Here is a 27,998-nt window from a genome sequence, read left to right on the forward strand (position 1 = left end):
AAAGATCAACAGTGACATTGAAATAAAATAAAATAAATCTTAAAAACACGAAGCATTACAATGCCCGGCAACTATGAGATTCAAAATACTCATTAGCGCCAGTTGAAAATCCCTTGTAAATAACTGAAGAAAGTTGAGTCATAATCTCAGAAAAACAAATATAACCTAATGTGCATCATGATGAACCAGCTCGATAACTTAGCTATGATTTTCTACGTCTAACATGATTTTCTACGTCTAACATAACTTCTACAGTAGGCAACTGATAGCAATTAGTTTCATTATAATTGTCATACAGCAACAATACCGTAGGAGCTAGTTTGTCATCCACACCTGTCATAAGGATCTCAGAGGTAATCTGGATTCAAGATGAGCAGCTTCTTGTTACTTCTGCACAAATAAAAGCAACTGATTAATTAAACTAAATTCAATAACATGACCATGTAAAGATGAATGGAAAAAATATCCTTCTAGCCAAGAGCCATTAGGTGTAGTTCCAAAAAATCAGTGTTCGAAAACACGGCCTAGGCGGCCGCCTAGGCGCTGTACAGCAGAAGGCCGCACCAGAAACCCCCCAATCAGTTGACCTAGGCGGCTCTCGGCGGCTCTCGGCATTGAGGTGTAGATATTTTAGTTTTAATATGTTTGTACCTAATTTGCTCGTTTGCGTGTTTAAATGAAGAGGCTCTTCGCCTTCTCTCGTAACCGCTTCGTCTTCTCTCATCGCTGCTACTTAAGCCTTCGTCGCTCCAGTAAGTTTTATGTTTTTTTTTTGTTTCTCCTGTTAAGTCGTCGTCACGGCACATCTCCAGTGGCACCAGACGCATCCATAGTCACCGGAAGCATCGCAGGACGCATCTAGCGGCATCTCGTGATGCTTCCGGTGGCATCGGAAGCTTTCCACGACGCTTCCGGAGCCACTGAATGCAACACCGGACTTCGTCGGACGCCCTAGACGCATCCGGCGACGCTTCCGGCAGTGCCGGATGCCTCCCATGAGGCATCTGATCGCGGTCGTGTCGTCGCGTGTTTTAAGGTACTGAGCATAATTTGTTTTTAGGATTTAATAAAATAAAATAACTCCGCACCGAGATAATTTCAATAATAGGATTTCATAAAGTCTAATTAAATTATCCGAATTAAATATATTTAAATTTTAATTTTTTTAATAAATATTATTAATTTATATAAAACAGATTTAAATATATAAAAATTATATTTAAAATTTTAATAAACATAATTAATTTATATAATCAGATTTAAATATTTAAAAAATATATTTAAAGTTTAATTTTTTAAAAAAATATTATTAATTTATATAAAACATATTTAAATATATAAAAATTATATTTAAAATTCTAATAAACATAATTAATTTATATAATCAGATTTAAATATATAAATAATATATTTAAAATTTAATTTTTTTAAAAAAATATTATTAATTTATAAAACAGATATAAATATTATATTTAAAATTTAAAAAATCCTAATAAATATTATTAATTTATATAAATCAGATTTAAAAATATAAGAATTATATTTAAAATTTAAAAAATTCTAATAAATATTATTAATTTATATAAATCAGATTTATAAATTTTATATATTATTAATTTATATTAATCAGATTTAAAAATATTAAAATTATATTAAAATTTAAAAATTCTAATAAATATTATTAATTTATATAAATCAGATTTAAAAATATTTAAAATATATTTAAAATTTAATTTTTTTGATAAATATCTAATAAATTTTATTAATTAGATTAAGATATATAAAAAAATATTCTAAGACGTGTTAATGCTATATTTTGTGTCGTATAATTAAGTTTTGTTATGTTATATATAATTTTTTCAGGTTATCATAATGGCAAACAATCCATCTTCGACAGCATTCGTCACTCAACCCGAATTCGAGATTTTTAGAAGAAAATCAAATGACATCAAATAGGAGTTTGGGATGTTGATTGATCCTAAGAACCTCGACAAAATTAAATGCAAATTATGTGGAAAAATAATATCGGGGAAGTCTACAGAATTAAGGAGCACATTAGAAATATAACTGGAAATGTATCTGGTTGTCGAAAAGCATCTCAGAAAGACAAAAATAAATGCAAACAGACTATTTTAGAAAGGAAGAATAGAAAGAAAAACAAAATAATGGAAGAGCAAAGTTGTAAAGCAGAGGTGGCTATTTCTCTAGACAAAGAAGGTCTTGAAATTGAAGGGATGGATGAAATTAAAAAACCTCTTCCACTTGGCCCCATGGATAGATATGCATCAGTAATTGCTCCAGAAAATATAAATTCAAGTGGGAGTAAAGTGCTTCGTCAAAAAAATATAAATGAGGGTCTTTTCAAAAAGAGAACTCAATAAGTTCAACAATATATTGGGAGATGAGTTTATGAAAATGGAATCTCATTCAATGTTGTTGATAATGATAGCTTCAAGCAACTAATGGAGGCAGTGGGTCAATTTGGATCAGTATTTAAGCCTCCAACTCAATATCAACTTAGGGAGCCACTGTTGAAAGCCGAAGTTGAAAGAATAAAACAATTGCTGAAGAAACATGAAGAATGAGCAAAAAATGGGTGCTCGATCATGACATATGCATGGAGTGTTAGAAAAAGAAGAAATATCTTAAATTTGTGTGTTAATTGCAAGGAGAGTACTATATTTTTAGAGTCTAAGGAATCTTCAGATGAGGCGTATACAGCTGAACTTATTTTTGAGTATGTTGACAAGTGTATTGAACAAGTAGGAGCTCAAAATATTGTTTAGATTGTAACAGACAATGTCACCAGCAATATGGCTGCAGCTAAATTGATGAGAGAAAAACGACCTGGGATCTTTTGGAGTTGTGCAGCTCACACTGTTAATCGCATGCTTGAAAGTATTGACAAACTTCCACAGTATAAAAAGGTGATTGAGCAATCCAAGGCTTTTACCATTTTCATCTATGCTCACCATTAGACTTTGTCATTGATGAGAAGTTTCACGAAGACCAAGAGTTACCAGGTTTGCATTAAATTTCCTCACATTGCAAAGTTTGATTGAAAAAAAAACTAGTTTAAGATCATGTTTACAAGTGATATGTGGAAGAAATGTAAATGGTCAAAAACAAACAAAGGAAAATTGGCTTACTCTACAATGATGAGCATGAGTTTTTGGAATGGTGTGACACTTTGTTTGAAAATATTTACTCCTTTGATAAGAGTTCTTCGATTGGTAAATGGAGATAGAAAGTCATCGATGGGATTTCTATATGGGGAGTTTCTTCAAGCTAAAGAAGATATCAAGGTGACCATAAACAACATGGAATCAAATTATCAGCCTATCATAGTCATTATTGAGTCAAAAATGAAGGATAAACTTGATACATCATTACATATCACTGTCTTTTTGTTGAATCCCTATTTTTACTATAAAGATAGTTCTATTGCTCTTTATGAGGAGGTTGTGATGGGGATTTTTGAATGCATGAAAATTTGGTATGCCAATGAGTTAGATCTACAAGATACAATTATTAACAAGGAATTTGCAAAATATAGAGATAAGACTGGGTTATTTGGAAAAACATTGGCAGCAAAAGCATGTGAAAAAAATGATGATACATTTAATCCATATGCATGGTGGAGTATACACGGTGCTCACACACCCAATTTGCAAGGGTGGCATTGAGGATACTTTCATTAACTACAAGTTCATCTACGTGTGAAAGAAATTGGAGTATATTTGAAAGAGTAAGTTTGAAACTTTCAGTCTTTAATTAAAGTAGCTATAATTTTTAGCGTTTATATTCATGTCCTAACTATAATATTTACTCTCTTTTTCTTTAGATTCATACAAAGAAAAGAAATAGGTTTGACGTCAATAGGTTGAACAATCTAGTATTTGTCCAATTTAATGCTAGATTGTTGAACAAACAAAAAAGAGAAAAAGAAAGGAATGTCAATGTCCTTCTTGCAAAAGATGCTTCAAATGCACAAGGTTGGATTGTGGATGGTGGGGAAAATGATGAAGTTGAACTAGGTTTTGGACTCACTTGACAAATGGTTGATGAAACAAGTGGAGCAGATGAAAATCTACAACCCCGAAGAAGCTCTAGAGTGAGAGAACTTCATGAAGATGATTTTGCATCCGAAGAAGAGGAGGATCACAATAATGATATTGAGTTTGTGTTAGAAAAAGAATAAGTTATTGAAAATTATAGAGAAGAAGAAGTAGAATATATATGAGTCTATGAGATATTATTAGCTGTGTAATTTTGAACTCATTTTGTTAAGGCATGACTTATGTTATTCAACAATTATATTTTGCTTAGTGGTTCATAATGATGTAATCTTGAATTGAACTCTTGCTACTATTTCTTAATGTTTTCCACCACTAAAGTTGTTTTAGCTTATAGCAAGATTTTAAAGTTCAAGTTGGATATATATTCTCCTGTTTACTATATGATTATGATGGCTTACTACATGTTCTACCGTTCAACTGTTTCTTTTGCTTGTATTTACTGAGTCTATTATATTTCCTTTGCACAAAAATGTTAGTTTTTTTTCTAATTTTCCATTTTTTGCTATTGGAAAGAATGTATTTATTTCAGCATACATAGTTAGATCTCCATTGCTATGAAATTGTTTAAGACAACATTCAGATTTGCATATGACATTGTCCACAATCCACATAAATTAAGGGATACCGAGGAATCTGCCAAGCGGCGCCTAGGCCCCGCCTAGGCAGCCTAGGCGCTAGGCACTGGTATGCCGTCCGACTAACGCCTAGCGAATTTTAGAACCTTGCAAAAAATGGATTGAGATGACAAAGGTCTCAATCTGAATAATAGACCTATAGGTTGGTTGCTACTCGGAAAACCTATAGGTTCCACTGTACAAAAATTTTGTACAAAGGTCTGAACCTTTTCCTAGCTACAATGTGTTCTTTTAAATTAAATTTTGGATCGCCTGCGGAACTTAACACGTTTGATCCAAAACTTAATCTATTTGTTCTTTTAGGTTTTGACTTGGATCTCCTGCGGAACTTAACACGTTCGACCCAAGTCTCCTTAAGTTATTAATTCCATTAAATATTAATTTCCATAAAAGGTTCCCAGTACTGACGTGGCGAGGCACATGGCCTTCTTGGATATGGGAGCAACCACCACCGACTAGACAAAACCTTTAATAGAAAGCTAATATTTAATTTCCTAAAATAACTTTAGGTTAACCAAAGAGAACAATCAAATCACAAGGAAAAGAAAGAAACAAAAGAACACAACTTCGAAAAAACATATTCGAAATACTAGAACGTAAGCCTCTTGTATTTGGTATTATTTCCATAAATAACTAGCATGATGCGGAAATAGAAATTACTAGTTATACCTTGTAGAAAAACCTCTTGATCTTCTACCGTATTCCTCTTCTAACCTCGGACGTTGTGTGGGCAACGATCTTCCAAGATGAGAAACCACCAACCACCTTCTTCTCCTCCAAGCAAGGTTCGCCACAAAAGAAAAGCTTTACCAAGGAGAAAACCAAAATACTAACCAAGCTCCAAGAGATGCTAGCTTTCTCCCTTCTTCTTCTTCTTCTCCAAGTAGTATCCGCCACCACAAGAACTCCAGGAGAGGAGAGGTTCGCCACCACAAGAGGAAGAGAAGGAGATGATGGGCCACACCAAGGAACAAAAGAGGAGAGGAATAATAGATGTTGTGTCTTATGAACTCACCCCTTCTTTTATATTCCTTGCCTAGGTAAATTAGGAAATTTAATTACAATAAATTTTCCTTAATTTCCTTGACATGATTTAATTGAGAAAAATAAAATAATATTTCCCAATTAAACAATGATGGCCGGCCAAATCAATAGGAAGCAAATTGGACAAGTTTCAATCAACAATTAAAACTTTCCTTATTTGTTTCCGGAAATTTTAAAAATAAAATTTCTTTAAAATCTCTTCATGGTTAATAAAAGGAAATATCTATAATTTTAATTTTATTAACATGTGAATAATTTTAAAGAGAAAATAAAACATCTCTCCAATCTACAAATAAGGAAAGAGATCTAATCTCTTTCTTTAATCTTTGTAAATCTTTTACAAGAGAGATATTTTAATTTTAATTCTCTTTTAAATTAAATCTTCCACATAATAATAAACATTAAAATTAAATTTTCTTTTTAATTAATTATGGTCGGCCCTACTAGCTTGGGTTCAGCTAGGGCCGCCACCTTAAACTCAAGCTTAGGCCCTAGCTTGGTTCCCAAGCTAGCTTGGCCGGCCTCCTTTAGGTGGGTATAGAAGGGGGTATATGTGGGTATAGTACTCTATAAATAAGAGGCTACGATAGGGACCGAGAGGAGGAATTGGTTTTGGTCTCCGATAAAATTAAGCATCCCATGTTCGCCCCGAACACACAACTTAATTTTATCAATAATTCATTCCACTAGAGAACTATCATTGAACTACCGCACCAATCCCAAATTACATTTTGGGCTCCTTCTTATTATGAGTGTGTTAGTCTCCGTGTTTAAGATATCGAATGTCCACTAATTAAGTGAGTTACTGACAACTCATTTAATTAATATCTAAGTCCAAGAGTAGTACCACTCAACCTTATTATCATGTCGGACTAAGTCCACCTGCAGGGTTTAACATGACAATCCTTATGAGCTCCTCTTGAGGACATTATCAACCTAGTATCACTAGGACACAGTTTCCTTCTATAATCAACAACACACACTATAAGTGATATCATTTCCCAACTTATCGGGCTTATTGATTCATCGAACTAAATCTCACCCATTGATAAATTAAAGAAATAAATATCAAATATATGTGCTTGTTATTATATTAGGATTAAGAGCACACACTTCTATAATAACTGAGGTCTTTGTTCCTTTATAAAGTCAGTATAAAAAGAACGACCTCAAATGGTCCTACTCAATACACTCTAAGTGTACTAGTGTAATTATATAGTTAAGATAAACTAACACCTAATTACACTACGACCTTCCAATGGTTTGTTCCTTTCCATCTTAGTCGTGAGCTACTGTTTATAATTTATAAGGAACCGATAACATGATCTTCTGTGTGTGACACCACACACCATGTTATCTACAATATAAATTAATTGAGCAACTACATTTATCATAAATGTAGACATTTGACCAATGTGATTCTTATTTCTAGATAAATGTTTATACCAAAAGCTAGGCTTTTAGTATATACTCTAACAATTGACATGTGATCAATGGATCTTATAATTAGCAATTTTGGTTTAATTAGAATGAAAAGTGTTATGGCCAGAGAGACCTAAGGATACTCCAATGGAGAGCAAAAATTCATATTAACCAACCCCAAACAATTAGGAAAAACATGCTGGTGATGATGATATCACTACACAATAACACATTCACATACCAGAAACAATTAAGAGATTTAATTTAGGCATATCCCATATTTAACTAAAGAAATTTAAGTGTCCTAAAATTACGATGATAATCTTTCAACTTGGAGAACAATGAGGGGGCTGTCTTGGAACATGGACGGACTTTAATCCTCAAATGTAGTCTCTAAAATATCTAATCCTCAAGAATAATCTGAGTCAACAAGTCTAGCTTAAGGAATTTCATTATTATTGTGACACTAAGCACTAGTATGACAGGCAGGGGAAAAGTGGCATACTCTTTCACTTATTTAGCAGTTTCTCCTTGGATGCACGACTCTACTCTTCAGATTTCATAGGTTGACCATATTCTTCTAGTTCAAGTTGTGCATGTGAAGGCATATTGAAATATTAAAATATAAATTGCACTTTCCAAACTTGAGTTTAGATTAGATATAACCAATCAAAGAGTTAACAAACACTTTGGCTGACAATGCTGATCTGTGTTATGTATGCACAACCTTCAGTCCCCTAATAATAGAACACCGCATAAAATGCAATGAAAATGAAGGTTTTACCATTAGTTATAATGTAAAAAGATATAGCCTGAAAAGGCATAATATCATCGACAATCAACACATCTAGAAAAGATCAACTTTTGTTTCCAAGAAAAACATGTAAAATGAAAAGAAAAGTCACTGAATTTTCATACAAACATCTGTTGACTACGCTCTGTATATAAGAACCTCTTTGCCTTTTTCCCATATGCACTGCACTCATTTTTTTTGGAAGGGAAATTTCTATCAACACATTTAAGTAAACAAAACTATTGTTTGAGAAGTAAACTGAAAAAACAGAAAGAAAATGCAAAACAATTCCAATATAGAAACTCCAGGATAGAGGCTACCAATGGCGAATTCAATGCCCAGAGTTTTTCAGTCTTACTGTTATCATAGATAACAATAATTATATAAAGTTTAATAGTATGACTATTGTCAATCGTTTATAAAATTATATGAAGAATATGAGAAGTTTCACATTCTGACATTGTGTAATTCATTGATATTTCATTCACTTTGAGTAGACCTAGGCTAATGCCATAAATATAAAAGTACAATATAGTACTAACTACAAGCTATTAATATATACTTTATATTGACACTCAATTTATGAAGAAAACATAGTTGTGTTGATAAAAAAAAAATATTTACATTGCTTCTACTACAATTATTTATTAAAATACATTATTATTGATATTAACATGTTCATGATATATAAAAAAAAACTTTTAATATTCAAATAATAATAATAATTTTGTTACATAAAAATTATGATTATATTACAGTAATCATGATGATATTATTTATTAATTGAATATTATTTCAATAATTCTTACAGTATTACATAATGAATATTTTGTCAAATTTTTATCAAATATACTTTTAGATTGTTTCTATATTAATTAATTCACACGCTACCAACATATAAATAATAAATATTTATAGTGTTAATAAAATTTTGATTGAAAGAATCATTATGTTGTCCACTAAGGATCCTAAACAATAACAATATAGAAAATAATCAAATACATACTAAATATTAAGGTTAATATGTAAGTGTATATATTATATGTATACAGCAACAACAACACTCAAGCTTTATGATAGGATCGGTTATATGGATCCTTCTACGCCATTGAGCTCTATATTTAAATAAATTTTATTCTATTTTATCATTGCTAATAAGTCTTCTTTGGTCCTCCTTTTCCTCGTAATATGCATATTTGTCATAATTTCACATTATGTAACTAGAGCATTTATTAGTGTCTAAATACATGTTTGTACCATATTAAATGTGTCTCTTGGAGTTTTCCCTCGATAGAAGCAATCATAATTTTCTCTATAATGTTCTAATTTCTTATCCTATCCATCCTCATATGTTTGCATATCCACATTAACATCCTCATCTCTGCAACTCTCATCTTTTACTCGTGTGCTTGAGTTATAGCTAAACATTCAACTTCATATAACATAACAAAAACATCTAATCACTGTTTTGTATAATATCCCTTTAAGTACGCTCTCCTCCATTTCAACCATCTTTCTTAGATTCTATGTAAGACATCTCTCAACTCCTCCATCCTTTTGCAAAAATGATCATAAATATTTAAAGCTCTCACTTAGAGCTAACTCATCAACTCTTGTCCTAACAATTGTCTTATTACTTCTAATATTACTAAATTTAAATTTCATGTATTCTGTCTTTACTTTACTAAGCCTAAAATCATTTTCCACTAAAATTCAAGCTTAGCATTTACTCCTTTCCGTGTCTCATATACTAAAACAATATCATCTACAAACAACATCCACCATGGTAATGTGTTTGGATTATGTCCAATAAGTTCATTCATAATTAGTGTAAAAAGATAAGGATTTAGAGTTGATCCTTAATGTAATCTTATTTTTATAGAAAACACTTAAGTTAATCATCTTAGAGTCTTCACTCTTGTCATTACATCCTCATATATTTCTTAATTATTTCAATATACGCTATGTTAATACTTTATTTTTTTAGAATTCTCCACATAATTTTCCTCGTGACAGTCATAATCTAGTTCTAGGTCGACAAATATCATATATATAAGTAGGGGTGTCAAAAATGAACCCGACCTGACGACCCAACATGAGTCGATCTGAAAAAAATCAAGTTCGGATTGGGCATTGTCGGATTCCGACCGGGTTGGAGCATTTTCGGGTTGAAAAATTTCAGGTTGGGTCGGGTTGGGTCGGGTTGGGTTCGGCTTGATCCAAATATAGGGTTTAGTGGATTTTTTTTTGGGTTAAATCAAATTTTATTTTGAAAATTAAGATGTTTTTAACATTTTATGTATATTAATATTAATGTTAGTATAATAATGATGGAGTATTGAGATAAAAGCGAAGAATTATAAGAAAAATAGCCAAAAAAAAAAATCGTTGTAAATTATATTTTCGGGTTATCCGAGTCGGGTTCGTGTTCGAGTTTAGGAGTTTTGGGTTGAATTCGGGTTTGGGTCGAATTCGGGTTGGGATAAAAAAAATCAACCCGACACGAACCCGACCCGACCCAACCAAATTGATACCCCTATATATAAGTCTTGCTTCTATTCCTAATACTTTTCAATTAGCTATTTAAGAAAATGTATAACTTCTATTTCGACCTTCTAAGCATAAATCCAAATTAATATTCGGCCAGTGTGGTCACCTTTCTTAGTTTTTTTTATTACTCTTTTTCAAAATTTCATATTATGACTCATTAGCTTAATGCCCCCTATAATTTGCACAATTTTATATGTCTCCTTTGTTTTTATATAAGGAGACTACAATATTTACCCTCCACTTATCAAACACTTTTTCTTTTTTAATATCAAATTGAATAACTTCGTAAGTCATTGAATATCCTACTTTTCCAAGACTTCCATACCTCTATCACAAATATCATCTGATCGTACTACTACTTTTCCATTTTGTATCTCATTCAAAGCATATTCTAGTTCTGAAGTTTGAATTATATGATAAAAATTTTAATTTATATACTCTTTTGACCTACTTAAATTACCTAAGCTAAGTTGGTCACCTAAACTTCATTAAAAAAATTGATGAAAATATCACTTCCATCGCTCTTTTATTTCTTCATCATTCACTAGTACCTTATTATATTCATCTTTATTGCATTTTATTTGGGCGAGATCTTCCTTTTGATTCACTAACTACTCTCTTGGCCACCATTTTCAACATTAATATCATTTTATCCCATTTTGTATTTCTCCTAATACTTGTAGTTCTACTCTCTCCTTCAAAATACTTTGTTTCTCATCCTCTGACTTTCACCACTTGATTCTAAGAGTTATGCATGTGTTCTTATTGATATTATACTTGAGACGCATATTTGACACTACTAACCTATGTTAGGTAGTGAAGTTTTCTACAAAGATGACCTTGAAATATTTACAAATCTTTCTATCCTTCTTTCTGATTATAAGAAAGTCAATTTATGATTTACTGTTCCCACTTTTAAATGTTCAATATAGTTTTTCCTTCTTTATTTTTTATTCCAAAACCATAATCGCCATTATATTTTTTTCATTTCTTACTCCTACATGCCCATTTAGATCTACTAAAATCATTTTGTTTGATAAAATTTTTGTACTACCTCATCTAGATCCTTCCCAAACCTATATTTGGTGTATTCATGTAATCCTACTTGAGTTGCATATATGCTAATTATATTAATAGTTTCTTTCATCACCACTATCTTAAAAGTTATAATTCTATCTCCCTTCGTATCTACTCTTACTACTTAATCTTTTAATAAATATATACAATAATACATGCTCTATTTTTTGTTTTACTTCCATGACTTAAAATATGAGTTCTATCATCTTTGTCTTCTCTCCTCATTTTATCTCTTGTAAATATAAAATATTAATTATTCTCCTAATCATCATATCTATTACCTCTTTACTAGCATTGCTATGTTCTATATTACAAATCTAAGACAATCGATATTCTTATAATGTTTATTCTTATCCAACCTAGGGTGTGAAACTCTTATATATTTTAACACTATATTCAAGTTCTCAGGGAAGTATAGCAGTCTAACTTATAATGTTTGAAATCCATTGTGTATATATTCCTTCCAAACATACTGTACATAAATCTTTTTATATAATATATATTTGAAATTGATGATTTGAATATGTCTAATAATTAAAGTTTTTCATTATTTTACAACTTTTATTGATGACATTCTCATATCACATAGATGTTTGTAAATTTGGCAAAACACTTATCCTATAAACTCAGGATATAAGAAAAGGAATTAATCCTAAATGTTAATATTCCCCCATATGGATGGATATGTTTACTTTACTTGGTTGGCGCAAACCTAAAACTTGAAATTGATAAGAAAATATTACTGCCATGGATAGGATGTGAAAATCAACACTCATGCTTTGATACGCTTTAACAATATATTAGAGTGATTGGCTATTTAGGTGATCAAAACCTGTATTTTGAAACAAAGATACATTTTTCACTTCCATAAAAACTTTATGCACTAGTAATAACCTTGTATATATGGAATTTACTCTTGCTTGTATCTATACTTTGCATGCATCAAACCAAGCCACATGTGTAGCAATGGTGTTACCAAATGTAAAACTTGATATTATGTGGACTATGATTTTTAGGAATAGAAGATTGTCACCTCATGTTATTTTTTTTTGTGTACCTTTATTGAGGGTAAAACGCTTCGATTGATACTGATATGGATAGCCAAATTTAGACTAGCATGGAAATGACGCATTTGACGTTTTCTAAGAAATTGACATCCCAAAAAGATCAAGAAGTTTAGAGAAAAGTAGGTATTTCCAAAAAAAAAAATAAAATAAAATAAGTTAGATTACAATAAAAATTTGATTGAATTCTTTGGAAGCACGAAGCTTCTTCCAATGCAAGGTTTGAAAGAAGAGTTTATTGTACGCAACCTTCTCCTGCATTGCAAGAGTATATTTCCATGACTCAAATCGATGACCACCAAATTACATGGCAACAGCTTTACTACTGCGTCAAGACTCCCCTTCGGTTATGATATATTTATTATTAACTAATTTTATATTAAATAAAAATGGAATAATTTGTTATATTTTTCTCATTTTTATATCTCTTTTGATTTTGATGCTACTAATCCTATGCAATAGATACTTGGATTCTTAAATTATCTAAGCCAGAACCCTATTATAAGTTTTGACAACTTTAGATATGACTATACTCTTTTCTTGACTCTTCAATCTGATTTATCTTTACCACTATACACTTCTATCCAGGTGTAGTGGTGGATCAAAACCTGGACCTTAGGGAACTGAAATATAGTTCTCTCTAAGATGTTGATTCCTTTGAGAAATGCTTCTAGATGTTAATAATGTTACTGACTGTAATTATAAGATGAAGCCTCATAGGATCAAAGTTATAAGTTCAATTGTGATTGTAACTAGAAATTTGGCCTATTTCTAAGTTGAATTGTTCATGGTGAGAAGGAAATAAGTTGTTTTTGCATAAGTTCAGTAATTATCTAGCTGTAGATTTGTTGGTCTGATCAGAACTTTGAAGTGAAAATTCATACATTATTGTTGTAACATGTATAAGGAAACTTGTGAAATAGGAATATTTGATTTTGGAGCTATTAGATTTAAAATTTGCTGGTGTGAAATGAGTTGAAGATTTAGCACTAACAAAATTTTTTGCTAGAAATAATTTTCATTAATGAGAGTATGTAGGTTGGTGTAAATTGTTTACTATTGTGGAGTCGACTTAGTTTGATAAATTTATTAACATATTGTTGAGTTCTTCATGGATTGCTGCTAGAACTAAGCTGAAATTCTTAGATGAATTTAGAAGAAATTATTTAAAACTATGTTGATATAAAGGTGTATGACTTCAAAAAAAAATTAGTTGAAAACTATCATAATTTTGGACCAATTTTAGGTCAAGTAACCTTGGAAAAAGTTGCAAGCTAAAGCGTTTTTAAAAAGTTTTGAATGCACCTAAATATGGGTGTTGGGTTGCTAAATTGTGATTTGTGACTTGACGATTGAGATATATCAGTTACAAGCCAAGATTTAAAATTGTTAGCCGATGGCGTGATGATATGCAGAGTCTTGACTAGTGAATCCAAATAATGTATTAATATGAGCTAATTTTGGCAAAAAAAAAAAAAAAACTTTTTTGAGAAATTTGAAGACTAGAAGAGCAGAGATTCTTGTGCCTTAAAGAAGATGCTTGCATAATTTTAAGGAAAGTGTTTCTTTCATATTATTTGATTTCAAATAAATTTGATAAATTTTGAGATCTGTTTCAGTATGAAGTGTATTCACTTCCAGTGGGGTTCAAGTTTTAGACTCGAGTTGAAGCCAAATTAATCGAACTAAATGATTCTGTGGGAGTTAATGGAAGCTATTAATATAATTTAGTGTTTATTTCAATCTAAACGCAGATTTGATTCAATTTAGAGGTTAATTGAAGAATGTATTAGTGAATTATAACACAATGAAGAGAAAAGGATGTGAGTTCAATACCCTCATTTTTTTCTAGTGGTCAAGTCAAATTTGGAGGACCAAATTTTTTTAGGGGTGTAGGATGTTATAATAGTTGTTCTTAGGAATCAATTAAAACCTAATCTTCTTCTCTCATTCCCAATCCCATGTTTTCATCTTCTCCATCTCAACCAGCACTGCCTCCTTTTCATTACTACAAACCCCAAATCTTAAATTCCATTGTTTTCCACACTTGACATCTCTCTCTCACATGCATTCCTATTGTTGCCACCTTGTTGTCGTTGCTGTCCAATTGTGTTGTCATTTGCCTTGCCGCCACCATTCGTCACTGCCGCCATCAGTCGCCTCTCTTGCCACTGATTGTTGTTGTCGCCACCTTGCCGTCTTACCCAACAACCATTGGAACCAGTGCTTGTGGTTGCTGCAAGAACACAAGGCAAGGATCCTTGTGGATCAGAAGTGGTGACACTTTCTTTCCTTAGGTTAACACGAGATCTAAACCCGATCATTTAGGGTAGCCTTTCTCTGTTCCCTTCCAGCAAACTGAATTCAGATTTCTCCCAAAGGAGCAAGTTAGAATGGATGGAACTGATGCATGCTTTGAGGAAATTTGCTGCATCCCTTCAAGTCATGGATACCCTTGCTAGATCTTATCACTTGATGGTATGAAGCCCTAATGACATTGAGTTTTTTCACTTTTGTATTGCATGTTTAAGGAGTTGTATTTGTTTTGTATATCACAAGTTGAGTTATGGTTAGGCTCAGAAGTGCATTGTGGAATAAAAAAGTATTCATCTGGAAGCTCTTATTTGGTTTTTTTTGTTGTGTGTTTCATTTTATTCACGGTGTGCATGATTAAATTTATGAAAGTAGATACAATTATGAAGTTGTTAGAAATAGAACTATTTAAGTTCTCATCCCTACTCGTATTGCTTGATAATTTTGTCTCAAACTGCTTGCCCTTTTATATACATAGTTGATACCTATTTTGTTTGTTCCCTTTTGAGAACTATGACCAATTAAATTACATAACTAAATATGCTAATTAATAAGGTAACAGATAAATTATATTGTGGAGCTTCGACTCCGTGCTCTGAAAAGGTTGTGTTGTTACTGATATTAAATTAATAAGATAATGGATACAACATTTAACATTTTGGCTCTACACTATGAAGGGACTGTGTTATTGTTGATATTAAATTGACAAGGTAATAAATGTGACATAGTATAGAGCTTTGACTTTGCACTTTGAAAGAGTTGTGAGACTTATTATATAAATAAATAAAATAAAATATTTATGTTATAAAGCATTAGCTCCATGCTTAAAAGCGCCCTTGGCCCCTTTACACGTCTATGTAACCTTTGGCAATTTTATGTGCAATGATTTTCTCATTTTTTACCTTTTCTTTTGTGAGGTGCATCTATAGATGGGTTACCGGTTATTCATGCTTTATATATTTATATGATGAATTTCATATTAGGTGGATAATGTGTTATTCGTCCCATGTATATACAATACATGTGAATTGTGGATTGTTCACTCTATATATTGATATATGTTTATGATGCATTTCATTTTGGATGGATTGCAGATCATTCGTCCCATTATACGATGCATCTTTTAATAGGCAGAGATTACAAGTCGTATGTCCTTTATACTATGTATATATGTGAACTCCTTATGTATATATGTGAACTCCTTGATAAATTAAATAAAAAATACTTCTAAGAGAATATAAGAGAAAAGATGAGAAATGATGAATTCGTTAAAAGCGAATTCAAGAGATTTATGATAAGAAATCTTTCACTAGTTACTGATTATTAAATTTTGTTACGAAATATGCTACTTATATCATATACTTCTCTCTTATACCCACTTTGTATTTTTATGCTCACTATATGAAAGTTTTTTATCTCCAAGTTATTGTCTAAGTTTTGTGCATAGTAGTGGTGGAATTTCTTCACAGGTATATATTTAGTTAATTTTTGTGTATATGTTGCTCTAACAGTATTGCTAAGGCACGCACAGTGAGTAAAACTAATTTCACAGCAAGTCTAGCTCCTGCAAAACATGATAGCCTATAATCAATATTGGACATCCTTAACATTTTATGATTTCCTTAGCTCAGCATCCTATATACAATCATTCTTTCCCCACTGACCACAACTGAATAAACATAAGGAAAAGAATATATTAGGAAAATCTACAATGTGTAGTAAGTGATTAATAGTCTATCCTGTTCAAAGGGATTAAGAAATAATGACATAATAGTGCTTAAACTTGCATTGAGTACTGACCTTGAGAGGGCGCTTTTGCTTCAGTTTCAGCTTCACCTTCACATCAACACCATGATCAATGATGGACTGAAGTACAATCTGAATTTTCCCTTCAATACTTTCCCCTTTTCTTGGTGTATAGACCACATTATGAATATCATCCTCAATTGCACGCTGGGCCAAAACTTCTCCAACAGAAGCACAAGCTATTGCATCCTTCCGAGATTTCAGTTCAAACTTCATGTCTTTAGAAATGGAATGCGCTACAGCAACAACCTTACTTGTTAATCTATGAACAATGCAAGCACGAACAGACCCTTTTGAAACATATATATCCAAACAAAATGGCAGATGATATGGATCAGTGAGTTGGTTAAATGTAGGTGTCCTCACCCTCTTTCCCTCCGTTATTGAAGATTTTACAACCTCGTCTTTTGTAACGTGAGAACTCTCTGCTTCTTGTTCAAAATATTTTGACACCTTTGATGGTTTTGCAACCCTTTGGCTCTGCTTCTTTTGAAGCTCCTTTTGTTCTTTCCTAAACTCAGTTTGATTTGCCCTCTCATGACACTTATTCATTGATTTCTTCCGATGTAAGCGTAAGTTATATTCTTCAAATTCTTTAGAACCTTTGTCAAGCTTGTAGACCAACCTCTTATGAAGCATCAACTCCTCAATCTCCTCAAAATCCAATGAAGTCTTATCTAATCTAGACGAACAAACAGGCTCATTATTGATCACCATCGAAGAAGACCTAGTTTCTCGATCCCCTTCCATTTGATTTGAAGATTCCATGTGACTTAAAGAAACCCCCAAAAGCTCTGTGTCAAAAAGCTCAATTCGGAAATCCTTTTCCAAGTTACCTTGGTTAGGTGAGATGATCTGTGGCAACTTGACAGAAATAGTATCGGTTGAGGCTGGCAAAATCTGTCTGAGATCATTTCCAAAGGATTGAAAAGCTCTTACCCAAAATTTACAAGTAAATGATGAATTTACCAAAACTTTGTGTCTCATCAAGAGCATGACTGATGCCATGTGTATTTAAAAGACTATTCCAAACTGCAACAAAGCTGAAGCAGGAGGAGATAACTCAGTGAAGTAGCAACAGTAAAGAAAATCCCTAATCTCACCAGTTTAATCCAATGAGGTTGCATCTTCTCTTTCTCTCGTCATCACAGCTCAACTTCCTTTATGCTTTAGGGCAAAATTGTGGATAAAACTTCAGATCTTAAGCAGCAAATGATAATCCACTTCAAAATTCACATCACGAGACACCAGCACCTCCACTGACAGCTCCTCCAGTGCGGAAATAAATGGAAAGGAAAACTACAAGAGAGAGCAACATGAGAGCATATTAAATAAACGAGGAAGAAATATTGAGACAAAAAACAGAGAATATAGTAATATCAAAGTTAATATAAAATTCAGTTTTTTCATGAGAAACATAAAAATTAATTCTTTCATTGAGCTTCATATGGTTTTACCTATGTTTCCTATAATAGAAAGAATGAAAGAAAAAACCAAGTAGGGTAACAAATGAGACACTGTACTTGTGTTAAAACTTATTCATTTATCGTATCAAGGTTAAAAAGACATGCTAAGGTTTGTTTGTATAAATTCTTATTGAACTCGAGCTTTCACCAAAGCTTAACTAGAAACAAACTTGAACTTATCATTTAGTTAAAACATTAATCCAATAAATGAAATTTATATTCTTTTCTTATTTTTAACCTATTATACATAGTTTGGAACTATGAAACTTCTAAGATATTAAGAAAAAGGAATAAATAATACCATATATATATAAATACTATACTCTTTATGTATTTGAATAGAATTTATTTATGAACCAATCACGAGCTTCTTCATGAATATTAACGAATAAGCTCACTAGTATTCAAACTTGTTAATTCTATATATTTTTTGACATCACACCTACATAAATGAGATCATGTCAAACCAAGTACAAGTTTGCTCGTTTCTACAAAAAGGTAATATGCGGACCTCATGCGCCCCACAGGGTCGGCCCACAGCCATATGCAGAGAGGTAAATCAGGAAATTGAGTAGGCCACCAAGTGAGAGGGAATTTTATGCCGACTTCGCCGGAAATCAACCCTTACTCAATTCTGTAAATTTACTATGTTGTGACCCACTCGGTTATGCTCTGGGGCATGTACAAGTTTGTTTGTGAACATTATGTTCGTTTACTCTAGGAACATAAGAGAACTTTGGGCAGCCCTGCGGAGAAGGAAACGAAACGGAAGGGGAAAAATGAGAACCTTGGTTTTTAAATAGGTTTTTAAATAGAAAGGGTGTGTTTGGTTTACGATGTTCCATTTTCATTTTCTGAAAATATTAGTTATTTTTTTAGAAAATGGACATGGAAAATGTAAAAAATGTAAAAAAAACACGCATTTCTGAAAAATAGTGTTCCATTTCACATTTTCCATGTCCATTTTCTAAAAAAATAACTAATATTTTCAGAAAATGAAAATGGAACATCGTAAACCAAACGCACCCTTTCTATTTAAAAACCTATTTAAAAACCAAGGTTCTCATTTTTCCCTTTCCGTTTCGTTTTGTTTCCTTCTCCGCCGAATTCCCAAAACTCCCGAACTCTTCTTACTCTCCGATTCTACAGCCGCCGCCTCCCATCTTCGCATCTCCTTACCGACGTCGGCCGCCTCCTTCACTCTCCTTGCTGTGGATACTAGGCGCTCGTTGGAAGCCGAGTGAGAGTCGTCGTCGCCCTTTCAGCAGAGCCCAACCGATAGATCCACCGGCTCTCATTCTTCATCGAGTCGTGCTCTAGACTCCGTCGATTTTCCTCTTCATCGACGCCGCCGACCCTCTTTGTTGTGCCCGTGCTCATCCCAGAGAGCCAGTCGTCGCCGCCTGTCCTCTACTCCGGCCGCCGCAACCACAGCGGCCAGGTGCGGGTGGTTGTCTGCGGCTACCATAGCGTCGCCATTCTTCTGTTCCGGCCATCGCAGCTGTGCAACCAGACACTTGGGGAAATTCGATGGCCACCACAGTTGGTTTGTGACCACCATTAGCTCAGCTCACCATCACCGGCCATCTTTCCAAATGTGAGTCACTGTCCGATCGTGTGCCACCATCAACCACCACCGGATTTGGTGAGTATTAGGGATGATGTTATGGCTAAACCTAATCTAATCATTTGGATGGATTAGATTAGGGTTAATGATGAGTTAGGTATAATTTAATCAAGAAATTAGGTATTAATTGAAATTAATCATGATTTAGTTTAGTTGTTTGATCTATGGTGGCATGAGCTATAAATATGTATTTTGTGTTACAGGATTCAGACACGAGACGAGCATTCCGACGTGGAGACAGTTCAGGGTAATCTATAGTTAAAGGTGGGTATTTCTTCCTTGATCAGTAATTTTACCTTAGTGCATGGATTTAGTTGACTGATTAGGTTGCTTTACACATATTTTATCTAAGTTTGATACTTACATGCTTGATCTTAGAGATGATCTGTTTATTATCAATACAATCTCATGTTTGGATATTCTTACTCTGTATGATATGTACTATAGGGGTTATCATGCTGATTATGCATATTTTAATGTGTACACGTGTATAGGTGTTGCTACTTACTGTATATATTGTTAGTAGACACGTGTTGGATCTTTTCATATATATAGATATATGTGATTGATGGATCATTTTCTGGATCTACCTATGTTGTGTGTACACACGTGTCTGGTATGTTTTATTGGAAGTATCTGGTTGATTATACCTATGTTGTATGTCCACACATGTCTGACATGTTTTATTGGAAGAAGCGAGAGATACTATCTCACATTCTTAGGCGAACGATGATGCAAAGGCCTAGAAGAAGGAAGCAAGGATTGATGAACTTAACAAAATGAGATTGGAAGTTTATTGTTGTAAGTTTACATCTACAGAAGAATATATTTTATTTTTTATATTTCAGTTTCTAATTATGTGTCTTTTGTTTATTTATTATATGTCAATTATCAGACCCCTACCCCAAGAAGAAAAAAGAAGTTGAAGATATGACCTACTTGTTGAAAACATTGAAAAAACTAACGTATGATTGTTACATTCCGCTTATCAATAAATTACTTATTTTACAAGTTTAATATTATAGAAATTACAAATATTTATTAAATTTTTTAAAAATCATTATTATCATTGCAGACCTATTAGGATTTTGTATGAGAGGAAAGGGCTTCTTTCTTCTTAAGTACAATAGGCAATGTTTTTATAATCAGGGAGTTAATTGATACTTATTATTTGATGTTGTTTAGGGGTGTCTCTTCGTCGGATAGCTCATACAATTAAGTTTGTATGTTGCTCATCCAGATTCCTTGTAAGGAATTAAATTTAGTTGATAATATTTAATATTCTATTAATTTGCTAATTATGACTTAATTTTCACAGTTGCATTTAGCATCAAAATGTTTGTAAAGGACTGCCATTACACAGACTATCAAAACAGACTTGGTAGAGGAAAGGGTTAGGTATATTTTTATACTTATTAACTGTGATAAAATGCACTTTCACTTTTGTCAATTGACACAAAAATAATGATATTCAATCATTATAATTCACTTGGATATAATTATAAACAAGCATTAGGTTTTGAAGCAGTGGCGAGTATACAATCTTTTGAAATATCACTATCGCATTATTTGAAAATCTAAATCAATGATTAAGTTGGTTTGACCATTTTTTGCTTATAGGTATCTGAATTCTTCATCATGATATTAAATATTACCACCCCATGGAAAATTGAGCTTCTATTACAGCTGATTGTCCCAACAACAGGCAAAGTAAAAACAATCACTTTTAATGTTGAATTTTATCCTATTTAAAATACTAAATTGATCGTGTTATTTATAGCAATGATTGTGGCTTCTTTATAATACAATATATGAGATGTCTGCTATATGGTTTTATGACGGACTTCACACAAACTGACATGACCAAATTTAGAATAGAAATCTCAGTCTCAATTTTGAGAGACAAGTTCTAAAATTTTCTAGTTGAATGATTTATCTACCTAGAATCTCAATATTTGGGTAAACCAGACATCCAACATAAAGTCAAGACGACTTGAGTAGGGATTGTAAACGTAAATTGGTGTGACTTGTATACTTGTACTTGTTAATTGTTGATCTTACTGCATTTTATTGTAAATGATACAACTGTGATATGAATGAATGAGAGATTACTGAAACAATTCAAGCTCCCGTGTTTATCTCCCTACTATAGAATTTGGATTCATACTATGGAGCACACCTTTTGTCACTATTTTTGTGGAATCAAAAGTTTTTTGATTAAAATAGAACATCCAATCTACATGAAAGTGTAAAAGAGAACAAAAGTTTGTAGAAAATATTTACCATCCACCAAAATATGTCATGCTAAATGCCTAAATCAAAAAATCAAAACCTTACTTTTAATTGATCATCAAGTTCATTATTTGGTCATAAGTCCGTAGATGTGTGGAACAAATAATTAAAAAAAAGTAATTAAACAAATCTTACTTGTAAAAATGAACGAGATGGAATAGAAATTTGTGGATTACTACTTGATGATGTATGTTAACTACTATTGCAATTTCAAGTCCATTCTGAAATCGAACCTCCAAATGAAGAACTGTTGTATCCTTCAGAACAGTAGATTCATCAAGTTCCTTTACAATCACATACTTCCTAGCATTCTCACTAGCAAGTAGCCCATAGTCTTCATGACCATCACTCTTTTCATGTTTCTATATACCTAAACAAGAAATAAAAATTCTGTAAAAAGAGGATGGATGCCAATGGCAAAATGCAGCAAGCAAAAGATTGGAGGAAGAAGGGCTATCCTAATTTCCAGAGTAAAACAACATTGAGACTGAAACTGTAATATAGTACCGAAATAAACAATAAAGAAAATAGCATTGCATATATCCACACCTATACACAACTAAAAATTCATAGTGACTCCGCATATTCATGGATAGCTTGTATCTGCTTCACTTTAAAAGCACAGGCAAGAAATAACCGCCTAATACTTGAATCTATTACTTCGACGATTGTTGTTTCATTCATAACTATGGTACTCATTGAATCATTTGCCCTCTAAATAGATTTTGTTTCATATCCTAACTTCCTGTAGAGTGTCCAAATCTACTCCCTTACAATTCAACCAAAAAATGGTTATGCATCTTAAAATTGTTGTAACAAGACACTGCATTTAATTGGAAGATAATCAAGACACTGCATTCTAGTAAATAGAAAAAAAATCAGACATTATCTCATTTGCATTAAGCCAAAAGACCTTCATCTGAAAGGTGAAAGTATTTGTATTAAGTTTTCTCTAAGAACATAGAAACCAATGACTAATGGAATGAACATTCATTTTCTCTGTATTGGTTATTTAGCACTCAAATGAGATTCCAATAGCTTTATACTTCCAAATTTTCTTTATCTTGGATTTAGATGCCAAAAGAAGATCAAAGGAAGTCATAAAAATTAAAATCCCTGATCAAGAATAAACAGGAAAGGAATGACAGATGCAGAAACAGACAAATGCAAACTTATTGGTTCACTAACTGATGGTAAGGTAGATGTTCAGCTTGTCTGAGTTCTAACTAAGATTGCACTTGGTGTTGCTTGTTTTATATCACAAACGGTATCTAAGCATAAACATATGCAAAATATATCTATAAGTTGTGATACACGTACTTGATCAGTATATCATGGACTGGCTAATAGTTCATTGCTATGCCATATCCATATGTATGTGGATAACTATAGCCATAAGTAAAGAACCCGATGGAAAATCTACTTTTCCATACCATGAATAAATGCAACTTTTACCATAATCAAATCAAAGGAGGTAAATTCACATACTTTAGTTTTTTACCATAATGAATAAATGCAATTTAATGAATATTTGTAAGTTCTATAATATTAAACTTGTAAAATAACTAATTTACTGATAAGTAGGATGTAACAATCATTCTTTAGTTTTTTCAATGTTTTCAACAAGTAGACCGCATCTTCAACTTCTTTTATCTTCTTGGGGTAGGGGTCTGATAATTGGCATACAATAAATAAACAAAACACACACATAATTAGAAACTAAAATGCAAAAAATAAAATATATTCTTTTGTAGATGTAAACTTACAACAATAACTTCCAATCTCATTTTGTTAAGTTCATCAATCCTTGCTTCCTTCTTCTGGGCCTCTGCATCATCGTTCGCCTCAGAATGTGAGATAGTATCTCTCGCTTCTTGCATTTCATCCATATCACTATTTTTTGTTCCCCCCACATCTTCTTTTTATATATTTCTTTCAAGCATCCTCCCCACTTTTTTTATCCTTTTATGTCCTCTATATCTTGAATTATATTAGGATCACATATTTCTCTCTTACTCCTCTTCCTATGAGGTACCAACTTTAGCCACATTGGAGTATCAATAAGAGTATCACTGTAGTCACAACAACTTCTATCACATCCTTTCCTAGTTATGTCTAGTAGTAACTAGTTCAAGATGAGGATCCATTATAGGCTGGTTGGTGGAGGCCTTCTCTTTTTTATAATTTCAAGTAATTTTTTAACCCTTTCATTTGATTGCATGTTCTCCATTATTTGCTCCTTGATTCAGTTCAGATGAACAATGCAGTTATAACATTCAGGCAGTGCTGAAAATGACGGTTGACGTTGGTGATCACCTACCATTTCATTTAGTTGCATGTTCTTCATTATTAGCTCCAGTTATGACATTCACCCAGTGTTTAAATGGTGGTAGGCGGTGGTTAAATTTTTTTAAATTATTTTTTATACATAATATTATAAATAGTCATTATTCTTTATGTAATATATATGTAATTAAATGATGTTTATGTATAAATAAGCTTCATACAATATAATACAATGTATATAAGGTGCACATGAATATATAAATGCAACTAACAAGATAATTAATAAAGATTATCACCATATTAATAGTAAAAAAGTAATATCATTACTTTCAAAGGCTTAAACTTAAAATTCAAAGTATCAATCCAACATGACAACAAGCCAATAAGAAGTAGGCTAAATATAACTAATATTCTAAATCATCTATACATGCATTATCAACTACATCCATAATCCTCTTATCATCAGACTTAAAATCAACATCTTCATTCTCCTTCGATGTATCTAAATTATCAACAAATTCTCTAATAGGGATGTTCCTTGCACTCGTACTTGGTTGTAGCAATTCATCCGCTCCTGAGGTCTCCGCCACCATTCTCCAAGTAAGTTCCAAACCCAGCTCGATCTCATCTTCATCACCACCATCAACAAACTAACCTTTAGCTTTACTAGCTTGGGAGGATAGAAGCAAATTTCCACCTATTTCTCTTTTACTTTTCTTCTTTATAAGATTGACATTGAATTTAACATATACAAGATCTTTCAATCTTGATGTCTCAAGTGTATTTCTCTTCTTATTATGTATCTAAACAATTAGAAAATTATTTAAAACTAAAAAAAATGATAGATAACATAATTTCTGAATTACTACTTACCCCTTCAAATTGAATCTAATTTCTTTTACACCCCGAACTACCTGTTAGAGAAGTCTCATTGCCATTTTGTAAGTTTAGAGTGTCACGATCATGATTGGACCACCATCTAACTTAAAAAAGTAAAGAGACAAAGAAATACAACAACCAAGTCTTATCCCATTAGATGGGGTCGACTACATATATCCTTCTTAGCCATTAGGCTCTATCCCCTTGATGTAGCACAAGCGGAGATTGAGGGTTGGGTGGTTTGGGAAGTAGAAATTTGAAATGAAGTGGTAAAGGGATTGTAGAAACTTAGGTATCACACCTAAGGGTTCCTAGGCATTACACTATAGGGAGATTGTATACAGAAATGTAGAAACTTAGGTATCACACTTAAGGGTTCCTAGGCATCACACCATAGGGAGATTGTATCACACAATCAAAGAGAACTCTCAAAATTTTGATATCTATTCCATATTCCAGCATTACAATAGTACACATGTTTATACTAGGACTCACAAAGAACTCAAGCAACATAAATGCTAGTATATAGACTCCTTGAAAACATAAAATACTCATAAAGACAATAGGAAACTTAAAAGACTCACACATAGGAAACTTAAAAGATTCATAAATATGCTATAATTATCCAAACATGGCAAATTAAAGCATATTGGAATTGTTGGTTATTTAATGCTCACTTTTGACTTCAATCCTTTGGAATTGATGAACTTCATAGTATTTTCCAAGTAGGTTTATCATCTTCCAAGACATGTCAAATTAATAGTGGAGTATTCGAATCTTTATTTTTGCTGTTATAGACTTTTAATGGAGTCACTTGTCTCCATCGTCCCTATTATATTATCATCTATATTTAAATATATTTTATCTTATTTTATTGTTACTAACTAAGTTTTAATGGAGACAATCCAGAGGAAAGATCTCTGCCGGCTACCACGCTGCGTCACACTACCCATGAGCGGACCAACGGAGCCAAACAGAGCAAATCTGTCTGTCGGCTACCACGCTGCGTCCCACTACCCAATAGTGGACCAGCGGAGCCTAACAGAGCATAAATGTCATACACCCTGCCTGATATACCACAAACCCATGAGTGATTGTGTATGCAGATCCATGTAACTGACGATGTGCTCAACAATAATGGAGCTGTCAATCGCTCAGCATGCAATCATGCAAGATGGTGCATGACACTAAGCAAGGAAATATCCTAATCCTATCCATCTCTATATAATGTGTACCAAAAGGTATATGGATCAAATAGAATATCCTAGGTACACAGGTTAGGTACGGTAGAATAAATCTAGGTCTTGAACATAATAAGGCATGGTATATCATTACCTTAAAGACATAAATAATCAAAGGAACATAAATGCAAAAACAGAAAATAAATACAACATGCTCAGGTAATAGATAATGGCATACCGATGCAAAAATGAACATAAATATTACTACTCGTTAAATATTACTAAGCACATATCAAAATAGATAAGTCAAGGTACCCACCTTAAATAGAAGATCCAATCGAACCAATCTGACGTCAAGACGTCCGTCTCGAATCAGAGTCCTGCGTCAAACAATATATATATATAAGCTTTTATTTAGCTAAAATTTCAAATGAATAGCTAAATTAAATCCTCAAGGCTAAATTAGGGTAAAACCCTAATCAACATAACCATAAGCCAACCTAATTTAAATCTAACGATTAATTAGGATTAATTGCCTTAACCCTAATCATTCCATTAGATTAATGCTAAACCTAATCATACCACATGTTCTAATCTAAATTCAATTATCCCTAATTCAATACATAAACCTAATTCATCAACATCATGTATCAAAATTACTACATCATACCTCAAGCTCAACCAAAAAGATTGCTGCCGGAAGGAGGTCCTGCCGAAACCAAGGTGAGCTGCTGGATCAAAGAGCAACCCACAGCACACAATTTCAAATCCACAGGACACAATATCTCTATCTCACATGCTGTGCTTGTTGATCCACAGCACTCAACCTCACCTTACAGCCCTCATCCATTGATCCACAACCAAGGATCGTTGCTGCTGGAACCCAAGAAAGCCCACCGAACAACCCTTCCTACTGGAATCCATCATTGAACGGAACAAGATGAGAGCAAGCAAGAAGATCACTGATCAGATCAAAAATAGAAACCAAGAACTCAAATCCACAACTCGATAAATCACCTACCTTAAGGACCTCTGCTAGGCATGGATCGCAACAAGAACGCGATGGATCTAGGGCACGGCGATGACGGCTTCGGCAGTGTCGAGCAGAGACGCGAGAAGAAGGGCTCGGCACTGCTTGCTCCTGTCCGAAACCAACCCGAGCAGAGACGCCCCGGCGAGAGACCAAAACTAGGGCACGACACAAGAGGAAGGATGACACCGACTCGATCCGGTGGTCGGCAGTGCCGCAAAGGGAAGAAGGGAGAGCGGCAGTGGCGTCGGGGCTGGCTAGGGCACGGAAGAAGGGGAAGAGGAAATGGGAAGGACTCGAAGCTTCCGCCGGCGGTTTTGTACGCGAGGGGAGGAGAGGAAGCGCCGTCGGTTTGAGGGAGGCGATCGGTTGGCGCCGCGCAGAGGAGAGGAGGAGGAAGGGATCGGGAGGAGAGGGGTTCAAGTGCGAAACGGAGGAAAGAAAAAGCAAACAA

General features: G+C 33.1%; 1 protein-coding gene across 3 annotated transcripts; it reads right to left on the minus strand.

Annotated features, from left to right (window-relative positions):
* Positions 1-27,979, minus strand: LOC121969897. Of its 3 annotated transcripts, XM_042520204.1 has the most exons (7): positions 27,536-27,979; positions 27,185-27,427; positions 26,834-26,894; positions 22,402-22,538; positions 17,887-18,082; positions 16,778-17,826; positions 1-390 (listed from the first exon to the last, which is right to left on the minus strand). In XM_042520204.1, exons 6-7 carry the CDS (start codon positions 17,789-17,791, stop codon positions 385-387), a joined length of 1,020 nt encoding a protein of 339 aa, XP_042376138.1. In that variant the 5' UTR covers positions 17,792-17,826; positions 17,887-18,082; positions 22,402-22,538; positions 26,834-26,894; positions 27,185-27,427; positions 27,536-27,979; the 3' UTR covers positions 1-384. The 3 variants fall into 3 exon arrangements, with proteins under 3 accessions (XP_042376138.1, XP_042376139.1, XP_042376137.1); XM_042520205.1 differs by having other exon boundaries at positions 16,778-18,082; positions 27,185-27,424; XM_042520203.1 differs by having other exon boundaries at positions 16,778-18,082.
* Positions 27,980-27,998: the final 19 nt, after the last annotated feature.

Source organism: Zingiber officinale, chromosome 4A (assembly GCF_018446385.1).
Source record: "Zingiber officinale cultivar Zhangliang chromosome 4A, Zo_v1.1, whole genome shotgun sequence".
Lineage (NCBI taxonomy): Eukaryota > Viridiplantae > Streptophyta > Magnoliopsida > Zingiberales > Zingiberaceae > Zingiber > Zingiber officinale.

Excerpts from the sequence above, each read along its gene's own strand:
- LOC121969897 (XM_042520205.1), bottom strand. The coding sequence starts at position 17,791 with ATGGCATCAGTCATGCTCTTGATGAGACACAAAGTTTTGGTAAATTCA.